At 37.8% G+C, this 17720-nt stretch overlaps 1 protein-coding gene across 10 annotated transcripts in view; it reads right to left on the bottom strand.

Annotated features, from left to right (window-relative positions):
* Positions 1 to 17720, bottom strand: part of ZMIZ1 (zinc finger MIZ-type containing 1) — a 342305-nt gene that overhangs the window by 126732 nt on the left and 197853 nt on the right. For all 10 annotated transcript variants that reach the window (XM_062579764.1, XM_062579766.1, XM_062579765.1 and 7 more), the window contains 2 exons: positions 15862 to 15975; positions 2600 to 2705 (listed from right to left, as the gene is read on the bottom strand). In XM_062579764.1, coding sequence (XP_062435748.1) covers positions 2600 to 2705; positions 15862 to 15975 — 220 coding nt within the window. The remainder of the gene's footprint in view (positions 1 to 2599; positions 2706 to 15861; positions 15976 to 17720) is intronic.

Below are 17720 nucleotides of genomic sequence, written 5' to 3'. Positions count from 1 at the left end.
GCATCCTGGCCTGCAGGACATCAGCTGACGAGCCCTGCTCTAAGCTGTAAAGATGTACTAACTGTAGATGGGCCTCAAAAGGATTTGGCGCAAATATTTTCCCCAATATTCACCTATTCAAATTTGTTTTAATTAGAAAAGGTGTTTTTTCCACACATTTCAGTGTGTCAGACACCACAGTATGGACTGAAAATATTTCTAGAGCTTTGGCAGCATTAAATTCAGGCTTAGCGATATGAACTTAAACCACTGCAAACTTCCCAACTCTTAAGCCAAAAGGAAGGAAAACACCCAACAATTTACACTTATTCATTAAAAAATAAGGCTATTTGGAAACTGCATCAGGGCACTTCTTTAGGTAAGTGATTGGAAGAAGTGTTGAAGGTGTCTTTCCGCAAATATAACAGGAAAAGTTACTCAAAACATGCAAAAATCCCTGACAACAACTTAAGCAAACCACGTAGCCAGCTTTCAGTGAGGCAGACAGCCTACAAAAAAGGGAGAAATAATCTCAACATTTTTATGAAAGCTGCATGAGGAAACAGAGTCACTATTGCTTTAGAAATCATAAAATGATAATATAGACATTGAAATCAACCCTTTTAGAAAAATCAGGATGGTCTCAAGCAACCTCACTTATGTATTGCCCTCTTCCAAGCTGCCCATTCACTGTTGTAGCTCTCACAGATCATATATCAGTATGACATCTTTGGTGTAAGGGCTCTATGTGACAAATCTCAAAATACGTTATGATACACGCAGAATTATGAGTACTTAATCAATACTGACAACCAGAGCACTTAAAAACGTTATGTGGATTTGCATGAGAAAATCCAAGAATAACCAGTGAAACAAGTGTGTACATAGTGAAACTAAAGTAACTGCAAAATCAAATATTTAAGATCACTGGAAATAAATGATTGGTTGTACATGCAACTACGAAACAGGGAGCAGATCAAATGACTAAAACCAAAGCTTTTAGAATATACTGAGAAAACCAATCAAAATTTCATTATCAACTTTGAAAGTATTTGATCAGCTGGAGTGGAAAGATTGCTACAGTAGCGAGTAGAGAAAAAGCCAAAGTATCTAATTATCAAAGAGTAACTACCTGTAGAAATCAAACACTGACATTGGGCTTTCTAGGAAGTGATGGTTCCCCAGAGGTTTTCAAGACCCCTGCCCATTCCCCCAAAGAAAAAGGATTATGCAATGAAAGATCCAAAGGCTGACAGCGTCACCTCCACTAACACCCACATGGAGACTCACTTCCGGAAGAACTGGCAAGAGACGTGCAATGACGACTTTCAGTAGATATATTTTAAAAAGGAAACAAAGCTACAACGTCTCACTTAGTGTACTCATAGTTGGAATTTCTCATCAGAAAAGCCTTAAAAAAAACAACCAAGAAGAGATCTGATAGTTAACTATTGGACAAAATTAGCACAAATTCAGGAAAAAGGAGATCATGCCCGGTCAACTGAATGCTTTACAATCCACACAATTTTCACAGAGAAAAATCAAACAATTTATTGGACATCAGTAAAATGAATAATCCCTTGCACTACAAAAGATAAATCAGTAAGTCAGTGAATATGCCATGACCCAAGGGCCAGTTTTGTGTGAGGAAATGCTTAGAGTACTTAGAACAAAAGGTAGTCATGAGTGAAAAGGGCTGATAAAAACTGAAAACAAACAGGAAAAGAAACATTATTAAGACCCAATTAGCTGACTACAAATCACTGTTTTGGAAGAAGGTAACCTTTTCTGATATTATAAAACTGGGACCGCATACCCGTTTAGTACTAAGCAGAAAAGTTAGCCATGCTCTGTTCTGGAACGTAACAGTTATCTACCCATTTTCCAAGCCAGTGCACATTATGTTGACGTTCATCAGCTAAGAAAAGAAGCACCAGAATTAAATGCTCTACTTAAATAAAACATGTGAGAAGCAAAAAGACCCTTAACTGCATTTTCCACTTTTACTATACAGAAAAGCAATAGCAATACATCTTGGTCAAATACTGCTGTTCAATCAGAACAGTATAACAGATTAATGGCATAAAATACTGGAAAAATGGCCACTTAATATTGTATCAATAGCCTTGCCACCTATTCTTGGCCCAAAATTCTAGAGCTAATGACTAGACCTATGAGAAACTGCGGTACTTATCTGCACAGACATATGCAGTCCAAGGAATAAAAATTTGGCAACAGATGCATTGGAGACTGCAGAAGGAATGTGAAAGATGTAGAGAGGCTGACACGCGACAGAAAATCAATCAGTAAGATAGTTTACCAAGAAGCTTGAGTGTGTTCATTCCCACCTTGAGATTACTGAATATCAGAAATTTTAGTATTTCTAGGAGCAACACTTCATCTGTAAGATCAGACAGAGCAATGAACAGCACTAGTTGGGAAAAATGCAAATCACCAAAGTCACATAACCTCAAAACAGCATGCCATTGAAATACTAAAATCTGCAGCACTATTACCACAGAATATCTGTTGTTAAAGAAAGCAAGAGAGTAGTTGATAGTATTTATTCAGAATATGACCCTCCAAGCATCACTGATGCACCAGAAAAGGCTTTTCCTACCAGCTGATTTTGGAGTGAATTTGTCCCTGTTGGCTGCACATACTGCCAGTAGCCTGTATCCAAGATCCAAGTCAAATCCTTGCTGAGCTGCCACTCGACTAACCACCTGCAGAAGAAAAGAGAAAAAGCTTCATTAGAGGTTACCTAAGCTCCTTGCAAAGTTACATTAACCTGCTTATCAGCACTAACGTTACGTGACCGAACCCGCTGCTGCAGCATTCACAGCACATGCATGCTGTTCACCAACTGTTTCCAGTGCAAGAACAGCAAACTGAACACATGAATCTGTTCTGATGATCTGGTTAGTTGAGCACTTGTCAGAAGAAAGCACTCTCAGTTCCATGAAAGTTGGAGGGTTAAAGCTTCTTAAAAAAAAAAAAAAAAGAGAGAGAGAGAGAACTGTTTACAAAGATTATACATTTATACTTAATATTGGAATTGGACTTTGGGATGAGATGTCCCCTAAGTTTTTGTGTGTCTATCACGAACAGTTCCTGGCTATGTTCTTAAGAGTACTGCCCCAGCCTTTTAGGTTAAAATGCCCTTCTCCTCATTGCTGTGCAGTGTTCTGCTATGCTGCCATCAATGTTACAGTTGCTGCATTTCAACAATACTATATTGGGAAGCACTTTGCTATACTTTTAGAATAAATAGCTCTGTACAGGAAGTGTTTGCCAAATACGTTAATTACAGAACGAAGTGGTTTTTTTTTTTGTTTTTTTTTTTTTTTGACTTCTCCTAGTAAATGGGAGCTAATCTAGGCGGAAACTAAATTCCTTGTAGGACCTGCCAAACTCAGCAAATCAAACACTAAGGTTAAGGATGAAAAGCAATCGACTGTTTCTCCAGGACACTGACTCAGCTAACAGCCAAGAATGTATCCTCATAAAAATCTGCATAGCATTAACCATACTGTGGCCACTCTGGCAAATCATGTGGCAATTACAAATGGCAGAGATTTTATGTTGCCTTTCTAGCAGCAAAGGACAGCTTCAGACTCGGACATAGATAGAACAGGCATTCCAGGCATTCCTAATATTACCTTTATTGCTTTGCATGTAAACAGTGGCCAAGGAACTTCCCTGGAAATAGAACTCTCTTTCTTTGGATGAAATGAAAGTCACTAACTTACATAACTTACAATACAAGAAATAAATATTCTTTTTTCCATCCTGTTTCCTTCTAAAAGCCTGTTGCTAAATTAATGACAGTCTACATTAGTGTGCAGTTATGTGTGTTGAGCACTGGCTCCCCAAAAAAGCTACAGCATGGAACAGTGAGGAACCAAGATATGTGATAACCTACAAATGGTAATGAAATGTGCCTGTCTGTCCTGCCTACTCAGCACTGTAACACGCATCCTACTGTTCTTAACTGGTTTCCAGTAGCCACTTCCCTAATTAACAAGGAAGAACTGGATTTCCTCTTAAAAAAGAATAACCATAGATAGTGCTTAAGGTCTTGGGCACATTTTTACTGTTGCTGTTTCTGCTAATTCAGAAATTACAGATTCAAGTGATCTTATCAGGTGGGAATGCCCACTCTTAACTTTTTTTTACACTCCTCCCCCATACCAAAATTGGGCAATAGAGAGCTTTAGGGGAATCAAATGAGATTTATGATAGTCAGTACAATAATACACCACCCTAAAACACATCTAGTGCTTTATCTCCTATTTCTTTTTACAATTAAAATAGACAAAGTTTTAGAAGAAAGAGAAAATAATTCAGGAGAAAGGATATAATTAGTTTTTGATAAATCATGAAAAATTTCAAACTTAGTAAATTATTTTTTAATCCTTTACATGTAACAGTCTGATAGATGTTAATGTTCTGGTTGTTAAGATTCTGGATCCAAACTTGTAAAAATAAGATAAAATTAAAAAAACAATAAAAAACCAATAGTAGAACAACCAAGCATTTCATATTTCATGGGAAGTCAGCAATGGGAGTGAAAACTGTTGGGTTGCTGTGAGAGATGGAGGACACTTACATGCTGGGTAATCTACTTGTTCCCCTTTCCTACCACCCTTACCACCACAACTTAGCCACGCACAGGTACACATTACAGAAGGGACTGGCAGGGACTAGACAGACAGCTCCTTAAAAAAAGTGATCTTGTTAAAGGCTCCTGAGGGCAAAGTCCCATTAACGTGTAAACATTACTGGAACTGTAATATCACACAGAAACTCATCTCAGAGTGCTGCTCAGGTCTGCAAAATAAAGGAGAAAGGGCCCTTCGTCTTCTGTTTTGAATGCGAAGTATGTTATTGTTGAATTATTTATTCTGAAACTGAACAGGAACGAAGGCAGATAAGCCTGCTCATCAGCAAATATACAATAACTTCAGAACCGCATGGTACACTTACATGGTTAGTGCATTTTAAAACATGAAGCTATGAACCCTGAGATACTGCCAGCCAGAGGCCAGCTTGGGACTCTGAACCGGCATCTTGATTTACTATGGAACAAAGTCTCTAATGTAATTCAGGAAATACAGCCACTCATAAAACTATGAAAGCCCATCTAAGACTGCAATGCTTTTACTATATAGGTTGGAAAGTCTGGGTCAGTTTAAGACCAGACAGGTTGAGGCCCTATTTTGTTATGCTCTCACTTGACATCAGTTCCCTTTTTTTCCCCTTTTTTTCCCCCCAACTAGTTAAAGAAAACACAATTCTGTATCTTGCCATGGCTGAGAGAAGAAACAGATTGCAGGGTGAGCAGTCCTGACACTGACTATACCCCAACGGTCTGGTGAATGTCTTGTTAAAGTCCAATTCCAAACTGGTTTTGTTATAATTCAGTAAGCACCACAATGAGAAGGCAAAGCACAAGAAAGTAAAATCTGAATTTATGAGTCAATGGAAGTAAGCTTGTCAAACTATTATGTTATTACTTTTAGTTTTTCATTAAAAATGTGAAAGAAACAAATTACAAGTCCTTTTCAGTTTTAAAAAATTCTGAATTCTATAAACAATGCTTCCTTTGAAAATCTGGGAGAAAAACTCTTCCTCTCCATGTAGAAAAACAAAACACCTTGACTGCCTAAAAGAAAACAGAAGTTTTTAGCAAAATTTCCATTTTGCCACCATGACCTGGGTTGTCATTTTCCACCTTATTTTTTTTCCCATCCACTCCATTAAATAGAGTAAGAGCCTCTGAACAGCTGAAATTGTTCCAGCAGGGTTCAAAGCAGTTTCTCTGGGCCCTCTTCCTTCCCTCTGGCCTGTGGATTTTATATCCCTCCCCTCTGTGATTGCCTTGGTTGACATGAGTAGGGTAGTTCACTTTTTATCTCCATAGACTTTTTTCTCTATAGACTCATGCATTTTTGCATTAATTGTATTTGGTTCACAGATTATGTTTTTTTTGTTTTTTTTTTGTTTTTTTTTTTTTTTTTTTACAATTTTAACAGCTTACTTTTATTTTAAAATGGAAGTTGAACAGAGGAGACTGTACGTCCTCCAAAGATACTGTTTCAGATTGCCTGCAGATTAAGACAGACCTTGCGTCACTAGTTAACACGATCGCTCCCTGCTTGGAGAGCTTTCCTCACGTGAACCTGAAGGCCAGGGACTCCTTATCCTTTCACATAAACACTGAGATTCTCGGAAACACGACGACAACCAGTGCCGTAGGAACACGGACCAGAAAACGCAAAGAACTAACTGAAGGAGGTTTGGTAAACTTAATATATCCAAGCCAGCAGACCTGGATGAGATTTACTTTAGAGCGCCTCAAAGGAACGAGCCCCAGCAAACCCTGTAACTGTCAGCGATTATCTGCAAGAACTCATTCAAGACAGAGATCTCAGAGGACAGAAAGAAGGAAATCAAGTCTCTGTCTTTAACAGGATGAAAAGGGAGAATTTTAGAAATTACAGGTACCCAGTCAGATAACTAAACAAAGTATCAAACAAATATTTTGTAAGTAGATACAGAACCACAAAATCATGCATCTACTACAACAATGTAATTTTATTCTTTGGCAAGGTGACTGGACTGGTAGACCTAGAGAAAATAGTAGAGGTAACACATCTTAATTCTAATATACCTTCTGACATTGTCCGGTACGAGACTGTTGTAACAAGGGAACACAGCCTAGATGACGACAGGCTGAACTTCACTTAGAGGACTGATTAACAATCTTTGCAAATCACAGCGAGCCCGGGTTCAGCTCGTTTCAGTAGTGCCTTGCACAAGCAAATAGTGCCACCTGCAAAGTTTCCAGATGGTAACAAGCAGAAGAGGCTGCTGACAATTTTGGAGGGCAGGGTCACAATTCAAAATAATCTTAATAATCTAGAAAAATGTTCTAAAAATCAGGCCAAAAGATACACATGAAATACTACAGATAGGAAAAGAAAAATCAAATGCTCAAAGAGAAAATTACAGATAACTGGCTGGGCAGAAATACTGAAAGAAAGGAATTCAGGGGTCAACAAGGATAGGAAGTTTTGAAAATAAACCTATAAAGAATAGATTAAAATCAAATTCTTGATCTAAGAAGAGAAAATGGTGAAGGGTTATGATACACAGAAAGTTTTCTTAAATGTGATGTGAATCCATTTTTTTCATACACGTACAGTGCAGAACAAGAATTCGGCTGCTCAGTAAACAAAAAGAGAATGAAGATAAATACTGGCAAAAATTTCTACGCATTAAAAATCCTTAAGTGCTGGAACAGACTACCTCTCAATGCCTGGATTTTACGGGTGCATGCGCAGACTTTTTGGTTTTGTTTTAACTATCAGGCTAGACACTATCTGTAAAACACGCCAGCTTATGGGAGAAGGGTCGAGGAGACGATGGCTCCAGTCCGTCCCGCGCCCCGTGTCAGCGACTCCCGACGCCGGGGGCTGAGCGGAGCAACCCAGCCCGGTGCGAACCCGATGCCGAGAGCTCGCCCAAGTGTGAACCCTGCCACGATTCAGAGCTCGCTCAGGAAACCGAGCTGACCAGGCTGCAGCTGATGGACGTGGTTTCAACGACCGACTCGACGCCTGCTCACGGTGAGGCAAATTCAGACAACACACAGGTGGCACCCTATGTTCAGACACGACTTCGTTTTGCAATGCTGTAAGTATATATCTTCGTTGGCCTAAGAGTACAGGCCCAAAAATTCAGTTGAAAAGTAGCTTTTTATTTATTTAAGAAAGATGTACCTGCCAGTGATAAATTTAAATGATCATCCTTTATAGCAGTTCAGGAGAGCTGAATGGCTAGCTCAAGGTTCAAAAACTTAATACTCCTCTATGTTATTTCACAACAGAACTTTAAAATCCAACCTATTCCCTATATAAACTAGCGAACAAAACCTAGCTTTTATTTTAATTTAGATATGGTAATGGCCATAATTTCAAGCTGTATTTTAAAACAGGTATATACCTTATTTGCAAACAGATATAGAACAATGGCAACGGCCAGTAAGAAAATCTAATTACCTAAAACCTTTGCAACTTTTAATCTGAACAATATTGCATTCCTAACTGAAATGTTGCATTCACTGACCGTGACACAGCACCACAGAGTTCCAGATGACTGAACTCTCATGGTCATTAACAGTGAAGGGAAAAAAATATGAGGGCTAGGTTTTGATAACAAGAAAGGCACAGAAATTTGGCTACCAACTTCTTTTCTCATTGCTGAATGTAATTGCAACACATTTTTTTCTTTCCTCAAGGCTAAGGAACTACGCTACGGCAAGCGGCGCTTCCCTGCCCTTCTTCTCATCACACCACGAAGTACTGGAACAACGTACCTCTTAACCTAACAGGCCTGTTAATCAAGAGAGTTATATGACTGCTTATTACAAAACTCCCTTCCCATTATATTGCACTTTCAATGAATCTCTTAACTAGCAGCAGTCAAGAGCATCCCCCCCTGCTGGCATCAGAATGAATTTTTCCAATTCAATTTGCTGGCTGCTCAAAAACTAAAAATGCCAGCTGATTGCTAGTTCAGACAGCTCTGTGTTCAGCCACTTGTGCATACTTGAAATTATCTGAATGCAGTTTGAAGACTACAGCAGAAATTTTGTAATTAGAATTCTGCAATGTAGATGGTAATTTTTCCCCCTCAGTAACACACAAAGATCAGATAAACAGGAAGCAAATTGAAGAATTTTGCAACATGAATAGTGATTTGCTTCAAACAGAAAAAAGGGAAAGGGAGGAAGATATCTTTGTGATCTGAAGTCCTGGTTTGATGAGATTCTTGCATTCCAGTCGCACAAGGGCTGCCTCGACAATACCGACAATTAAAGCAGGTGAGTAAAGTCAGATACCATTAATGAGCTTCTTACTTTCAGAGCCTGAAAATAGAAAACAGGTATGTTCTGTGCATGTAAAAGACTCTACAGAGGCCTTTTAATCCAACTAGGGTTTTCTTAAGATGCATTTCCAGCCCATTAGGTGACTAAGGACCATATTTTCAAATTACATGAACTATTCTCCCTGCTACCTGCTTCTTTTCTTTGACACTGTTCCTGCAGCAGTGGAATGAACTGTGCAGACGAAGGACATCCCTTCTTACACTCCTCTTCCTCTTCTCTGTATGACTCTGTATGCAACAATAAGCAAAGGGAAGGGAGGTCCCTACACTCAAACCCCTCCATCTGAAATTTTCTTCCAGAGGGAGGAAAACAGGGATTCTGCTTTCATTAGGCCAGCTAATCAGTGGGGTCACTGATAATACGGATGAAACACAGAGTCACTCACACGAGAAAAGTGATATACAAATACTAAAAGTATTTTCATTAGGAGAGCAACACTTCTCAAACAAATATTTTGAAGTTGTAGAACACCCCATGTCTCAAGTAATAAAATTACTCTTAAAAAAAAAAAAAAAAAAAAGTGGTGGGGAGGAGACTTCAGGACATCACAAGGTCGTATGACAGCCCAAAATACTGAGATACTTGGCAGCATTACGAGCTGCTCTTAAGCAGGGTGTTCTGTGCCTGCTGGCTGTATTCTGATGGTACAGCACGTACACAGCTCTAAAGTGCTGTGATGCACAGATTTGAAAGTTCACAACTGTGAACACATAAAAATATGTGATTAACAAACGCATGGAGAAGCAGAATTTCTTGCACAAACTTTTTGCTCTGGAAGCCTTATATATAAAGACTAATTACAGTATTTCTGGGTGTGCAGTTATATCTTGTCATTTTCTTAGAGTAGATGTAAAGAATCAGCTCTTCCACCTGTACTTATTCTGATTCTAAGCCTAACCCGGTTTGAAATCTGATTTTTGAAATGTCACATGGCAATTTGTGATTACATACTTTCCTGCATTAAACAGAATGAATTTAGCCAGACATGAAGTCAATTTAGCAGCATATACCCTGTGAACACATTAGCTCAACTTTGCTGCTTTTGCTATCTGAGGCATCCTGTTTTAGGAACTTGGCCTTACTTAAGGATATGGCTTTTTTTTTTTTTTTCTTTTTAAAACGTAATTATATATTTGATCAATGAAAATAGATTTCTGTATCATGAAAATGATGACAGCTTTTTTATTCTTAAAATGACCCAAAAAAACCTCAACAGTCTTAATTCAAGGGTTTTCCAACAAGAAATGAAATTCAAAAGGTACCACATATCACTATCACTAAAAAGGAACCTACAGCAGGTACCTTCTATGTTTTAACACATATGCTTCTTATTTCAGCAACTTTGTTCTGTAGTACATAGAAAGAGCTACAAGCTACACAAAAGATGTAAATGAAGCCTATGAAATTCAGATACACTACAACTTTGACTACAATTTTGGTTGGAGGTTTTTTTTATTCAAGGAGCAACATTTCTTAAACAAACATGCTCTAAATTACCCACACCTTGCCACTTAAGTTGGCCCAACATTCAGAGAAAAAAATCTTTTAGAGCATCAAGATTGTGAAAAAAGATGTTTTTAATTAATATCTTAACATAACATTTTGTGGGCAAACTGGCATAGGAAGTGTCATCTTCCAGATGTAAAGTGAAAGCCAGGTCCTAACCACTGTGGTCAAAGATCCCATCTTTGACAACAGAAGTTCTATTAAATTCAGGTTCTTCGGCCAGCAACCAACTCAGGTAAGCACACTCTGCTTACCTTATTTCCTCCTACTGTCCAAAACCGTTGTGGTGGTTGGTTTTAATTCTTAGATAAAACCTCTAGGTGCACACAGTGACTGCACACAGCTCTGCTTTTCTCACACTTTTACTTCCTTCTCACACACACTGCCCACCCGAAGACCTATGAACTGTGCGAGCTCTCGCGCTGAGCCACGGCACGAGAACAAAGCAGTGGCTCTATTGTTCTTGTTCTTCGCGGAAAGCAGCTGAAGACAAGTCTGTAAATCTGCCCATCCGCCTCCGCTGTCCCCTAGCTCCCGTTTCTGTTGCAGAGCAGACACAGAAGATAGCCCTGCTCTCAGTAAGACCATTTACATGTCAAACTGTTTGACAAGAGCAGATCAACGGGATGAGACTGCAATGGATCGGACAATAGGCAGAAAGAAGTGAGACAACCTTGTCCAACCAAACTAGGGTTTTTAGTTTAAAAAAAAAAAAAAACAAAAAAACGTGCACACACACAATCTGTAGTAACCCCCACTGTTTTTTTTCAGAAGACAACAATGTCATATGCAGAATGTTTTTGGATAATAACATTCTTAAATTTATCAAGAGGAATTTTAGCCTTGTCATACTAAAACCCCATCCCACAGTCCTTTATAAACTACAAACACTAGAGCCAGTAACTGTTTCAATTCTAACAAAATACCAGCTATCTTTGGTTTGTGGAATGTGGAGGTTATTTTAATCAGCTCCCTGTAACACTATGCAAGAATTAATGTCACCTATCAAAAAAATATCATACCCATTGCAATGTCAATGATTTATAGAACCTATGGTTTCAATTATAATTCAATTTTTGGCCTACCAACACTCCTATCTGATTTCAAAATAACTACTGTAGAAAAAGAATCTTCACTTTCCTTGGCAAATTACAAGACAGTTTATTGTCTATGAGAAAAATCATTATTTATTTATGTGTGTTTCATCAAAGCTGTTTAAGGGAATCTTTCTGCAGTCTTTAACCTGCAAGATAGAACACATTCAAAGCTTACCCCTCTCTCCTTGACTTTTCATTTATTTGTTTAAATGGGTTTATTTGTATTACTCCTTCAGTTTTCTCATTTTCTGTAATGCATGAACATAAAAAACATAACCTCTAGAATTAAAAGTCCTGCAGAACTGTTTGAACATGACAGTAAAACACTTGGAGTCACACACATTTTTGACAAAAGCAGCTCACCTTTTGAGACTTACTTCAGGAAAACGTAGCTTATTTTTAGAGTACACAGATGTCACAAATTTACCCATGTACCCCAAACCTTTTCTCTTGTAACGGTTTGCCCTGCCCAGAATTATTCCAGTTTTATTCATAGGCCTTGGCAGCATCAGCCTAAGTTCTTCGTCACAACCTAAACTTATTTTCTATTCAAAGGAAGAATCAGTTAAAGGTTCCTAAACAACAAACAAAAGGTATTTAACTAGCTAAACATAGCCTGTTTACAGTCTCTAACGAAGACCCGTCCTTTTACCTTTCTGGCAAAACTTCAGCTGCTGTGTCAAATCCTGAGTTTGTTCTTGAGGTGGGAAACCATATATCATCCTGCATACACTGTCACTAAGGTCTACAGTAGCAAATTCAACTCCAACAATACCAAGCATAACTCTTATATAAAAATTATTATCTACTGCTGGTAGTCAGTATGGACACCATTCATATCTATTTTCCTGAAAAAGAAAAAAAAATCACCGAGGAAAACTGAATCCTGGGAAAGTGTGGCTGTTAACCCCTGCCCTCCAGCTAGCTGACTGACGACAAGTCCCCGAGATTTCCACAAGCGCTGGCGTCACAACGTGAGCAAAAAAACCCTTCTGTTAACAGCTTGTTCTGCGTGTTATTAAGGAAAACAGCGATTCCATAAGCAAAGCTGGAAGCCTTGTTGCTGATTCCCAAATAGAATGATTTTATAGTCTTTTTTCTGCATCTCTTCAGGTTCTGCCAGACCAGCAATAAGAATACCAACTTACTGCTGACAAAAAGTAAATCAGAAAATTACTGAGAACGCAGATATGATGATGGCGTGCAGTACAAACAGAATTACTTCTCAAGAAGCACCTCTTAGGACAAACCAGAGTTACACAATCTTAACAGGCTTTTTTCTTTGTAACAACAAGATTAATTCTAACTGCTTAATTTTTGCAAAACTGTTACAGCCATGACTGGAATGAGCCAAAAAACTCTGCTATCCCTGCAGAGCTACCATTAAATTGGTTATCTTAATATAACAGAGATCTATCTGGATGTTCTCTCGTTACATCTGGTGCATCTAAACTTCGCAGTACGTGAATGAATGATTTGTTCATTCTTGAGAGAGTTTGCCCTTCTGCAGTCATGACATTAATTTCAATTTGGATTAACACATACCAAGTTATACTCCGGTAGAATATGATGATTTCATACCCTTTATGATTCCAGGAACAGTTTAGTACATAGCTTTTTCCTAGTTCAGATAGCAAAGAGTATAGAATGTCATAAAAGAAAAAAAAAAATCCTTTTGCACACTGAATAGGAGGAGCCTTGTAAGCAAGTGTTTTTAGTATCTGTAGATTTTCTGGATTTAAATGCATTTGCCTTTAGGAATCTATTCAACGCAAATGATATGCTGATGGTAGAGGCTACTTGCTTTAAAAAGCATATCCCAAAATTACAGAAGTTTTAAGGCAATTTGTTTTTGAAGGGCATTTAAAGGACTGAAAAAATAAAATTATAATCCTGCTTGAGTGGCTAAATAGACTTCCATTTGGTTTTCCAGTTTTCTTTTTCCTTTAGTATAATCCTCATGAAAAAGACCATCAATAAACATTGTTAACATTAAGAAAAATTGGCTCCTAATGGTATAGGACATGCAGTAAAACAAGCTCATGTTAAATTACTTATGACATTCCCTTATTTCAGCTGCTCTTCACTTATTTGCAACTTTCTGAATAATATTTCTAGAAGTGGAAAGTTCTAACATGGTTTTTAAACTAAGCTAGATAAATACATTTCCTGTAAGAGGACTAAATAACAAGCCTCGACGTCCACTTGTGTTAAATTTTAAAAAGGAAATTATTCAAACAGAAGTTATAAATGAGCAAGCTCAGACAGACTGAAAATAAAAATGTTACAGAATAAGGAGACGCTACTCACAGTACTGCTAGTTATTAGGAAGAAACGGGGATTATCAGACCCTTGAGTTAAAGCCACATGGAAAAGCACGTTTAGTGGTAAGTGGGAAGAGAGACATGAAAGAGTATCTTCATTAGAGGGATTTTAATACTAGGAATAAGAAACTTGTAGTCCTTTCAATTTACATCCACTCTGCAAATCCTCTGTACTTATTGAACACAAAACAAGCCAACAATGTAAGTTTGTGTTTTTTCCTTGTTAGGAACATAATGAGATTACAATATATGACGGGATGCTGCTGACAGCCAGCCCTACGTGGCAGATAGCGCTGTCTTCTGTAAAAAATTCTGGGAAAGGGGAATTTCACCCTGTTATTCATATCTGCAGGAAGAATATGAAGCAAAGCAAGACAGGCTGTTCAAATGATATACTACTTATATAACAAAGATTTTTTTCTTTCTTGTAGAAAAAAAGACAGTAGTTTCTTCTCAAGAAATTCCACTAATAAGGTATTGTGCATTTTACCTCTCTAGTTTTCATGGAACATTTTCTTCTCTCTTTCCCTATGTACTGTGAACACAGTGAATCACTAGCAGACAAGACCTTATTTTGACCCTACACTTAGGCAGGACTGCAGGTCTGCTTTTGCAGGAAGAAAGGATTTAAATAGCAAGGAAGTTGCAGGTCAGATTTACAACATTCTAGCAGAGATCTGCGGAGAAATACTGTGCATAGGTTACCTACAGTATATTTGGGTTCACTTTGTGTCCTTTCCCAAATGCTAATGTCAAAACTTAAATCTAGCTAAATTAAATAAAAGTATACATAAAATATATTTATGGTTACATCAAATCCTATGTACATTTTTTAATGATTGAAGTTATTTACTGAAGGTAACTTATACTTCAAACAATCTTTAAATACCATATCTTTGGACTACAATAAGATTTCTAATTCACTTTAAAATGTTTACTATTCGGGAGAATGACAGATATCTCCTTTTACATCACTGGATTTATTCTAACTTCTTGGCATAGAAATCAGAGATGCTATACACTTGAACACACTAAGATGGAGCCATTCCTTAACATTTGGATTTCTGCAACTAATCCTCAGTCTCAGCGTCTGTTTTATACCCATCAGTTACATACTACGTGAAACTGATCCCCCTTCACAACAAGTACTGCTAAGACAAGTGTGGTGCAAATGTGATCTCTTCATTAATCACTTTTAAATTGTCATGTCCTTCATGACTACTTATTTAATAGCAACTTCTGCAAATTACAGTGAAGCTTTTGAACACTCCCACTTCAGAGAGAGTTTAATTCCTCTGAACTCTTGAGTGTAGGTAACAATTTTGGACTGGATTCTTGTGCTGGGAGCACAGGAAATGAACTTTCAAACAAAAATGCTGTTATGTACACAATGAAATATATTTTCAATGCTTTACAATGAAGTTGCTTTAGGAATTGCTGTGGTCTTATAAAGAATGAAAGGAAAAACACTGAAGTCTATAAAACTGTTGAAATTAATATGGCAGAATTAAATCTGCAGTCAATATATGCAACATACTAAGCCAGGGGGCATGTCAGAAACACTATTTAGCTGAAGGTATAGCATGCTTAACAGAGAAGACAAGTAGCCCTCCAAAGCCATCCAGAAAAATAGGCAAAGGAAACTAAACGCCTGAAAAGTCTGTTAATCTAATACGAAGACCACTCACTTGGCAATGTCAAATGATAAAAATAGACATTATGTGCGCATATCAAGTAATGTATCTTGGCATTTATAAGTAATTTAACTATAAAAATGTTTTTTTTTTTCCTTTTATGATTCAACTTCTTGTTACTGCGTATTGCTTCATGCTAAGCAATGGCATCAAATGAACCGTTGTTCTGCACGTTCTTTTCAGCTGGCTTATATGTTTAAGGAAAAATAAAACAAAATCCACAAAATGCAGGCACTGAATCTAGTTTCTAGGCCATGACAGACAGCATATGGTACAAATCGCCATCACAGAAGGAGCGGACATACCGTCAAACAGCCCATCAGGCTCTGCTCAAACGGTCTCTGGAAGGCTCTGGGGTCCCCACACCAGTCCAGGAGCTCTGTAGCTGCATTATGGAAGTTCGCAGGGTTCTGTAAGTGCTGGCAAGGGAAAATGAAGCAACATGGTAAATAACGTACACAAGGGGTGATATACAGTCTTGTACATCACATTAATTCAAAGTTTGGAATAGGAAAAACACGCTTTTTGGAAGTCAGATCTAAAATGGGTCAGATCACAGATGGTAAAACCAGAAAATCCTACTTAATCCATTCTCATTAATGTGTATGTAGATTACTAATTTTCTGATATTAACTCACTCGTTATAGATGAGCTTGAGCTCCTCTGAACTCCTTTCTCCATAACATTACTTTTCATGTCTGTTAACCATAATGCATTATATTCGGACGGCAAAACTAGCCAAGTCCAAACTTAGGGAAACTTCAGTTTTCTGTTTAGTTTTGGCTTCAGGCTTATGTCCAATTGTTGTATAGGGACATCCGATGCAGCCATGCCTTCCAACAAGCTGCATTTTAGCCTTTGCCTGCCAGCTGGGAGGCAAACATGACAGCCTCTGAAACTATCAGGGACACAGCAGAGCAAATTCATTAAACAGATCTTTTCTAGGAACCAGGATGATATTTATCATAATGTTTGCATACAGAAGTACCTAAAAGGTGGTTTCAGACAGCACTGTGAGGAATGTGGGGGATCAACTTCTGGACCACAAAAACACAAAAACTGGAGGGGTATTTTTTTTGATGGAAGTATGGCTGGGATACCGCCACAATCGAAAATGTGAAAGCACAGAAACGGTACAGAGATTTCAGAGCAGAATCCTACTCCCCCTGAAGAGGCTTAGGTGATTTGGAGAAGACTCAGTTTCTCTTTTTGAAATTTACTTGGTCAATGCAAGTTCCCAACTGTTACACTCATTTCTGTTTTCATACTGAACAAGTTGTCATCCTATTTTTAGGGACATTTAGTAATCTTATCTGATACCATAATTCACATTATCATCCTTCAGTGTGCTATATTGCAAAACTAGTCTAACATATTAGTAGGAACAGAGTGGGGGCAGAGGAAAGGAGAAAATCAATCTAAACAGAAATATTGCTACTAAGTTCTCCAGTTCTGGTGATGCTAAGTGTTTCAATGAAAGCTCCAGAAACAAAAAAAACCCAAAAAAGAACAAAAAAAAAAAAAAAAAAAAAAAAGAAGAGCGTGTGTAGGAATTGCTGGTATCTTTTTAAACAGTAGGTTTCTAACTCTCTCAAGATTACTGAGAAAAACATTCAAACATGGTGCAAGTTTAGATTAGAAGGCAGAGAATCCAAAGGTATCATTTTAAAAATGTATCATTATTTTTGATTCAGTTTCATAACTTGGGGAGACCTGACTGCTTATTCTAAACATCTAGATAAACAATAATGTTCACAACCTATTTTTTTTTCCCTCTTCCCCTTATGTCTGAGCAGTCAGATATATTAGCTCTAAAACAAATGAAAGAAAAAAATCATGACAGGTTCTGAGGAGTTCCTAGTCTGTGACCTTTTGGATCAGGTTACTTTAATTCTTACTCTGTAAAGGCTCACGGCCAAAGACCTTATTTTAAAGAGAGATAGCTGATATGTGGGGTATAGATTTTTTAAAAACAATGGCAGAATTAAAAACAAACAAACAAAAGACCAGACATCGTGCACTGCATTTTCCTCTGTTCTACAAGCACGGACTACAGCTCATACGACCATCCAGTTTGCTAGCTTTGCCTAGACTGCATTTCAGAACATCACTTCCTTGCCAGCTCAATCATCAACGAGTTGCTCAAGGAGTAAAAGTATTCTCT

The sequence above is a fragment of the Rhea pennata genome, chromosome 7 (genome assembly GCF_028389875.1).
Source record: "Rhea pennata isolate bPtePen1 chromosome 7, bPtePen1.pri, whole genome shotgun sequence".
NCBI classification, from domain to species: Eukaryota; Metazoa; Chordata; class Aves; order Rheiformes; family Rheidae; genus Rhea; species Rhea pennata.
Note: the sequence above shows the minus strand (reverse complement) of the source record. Positions and strands in the feature narration are given on the sequence as shown.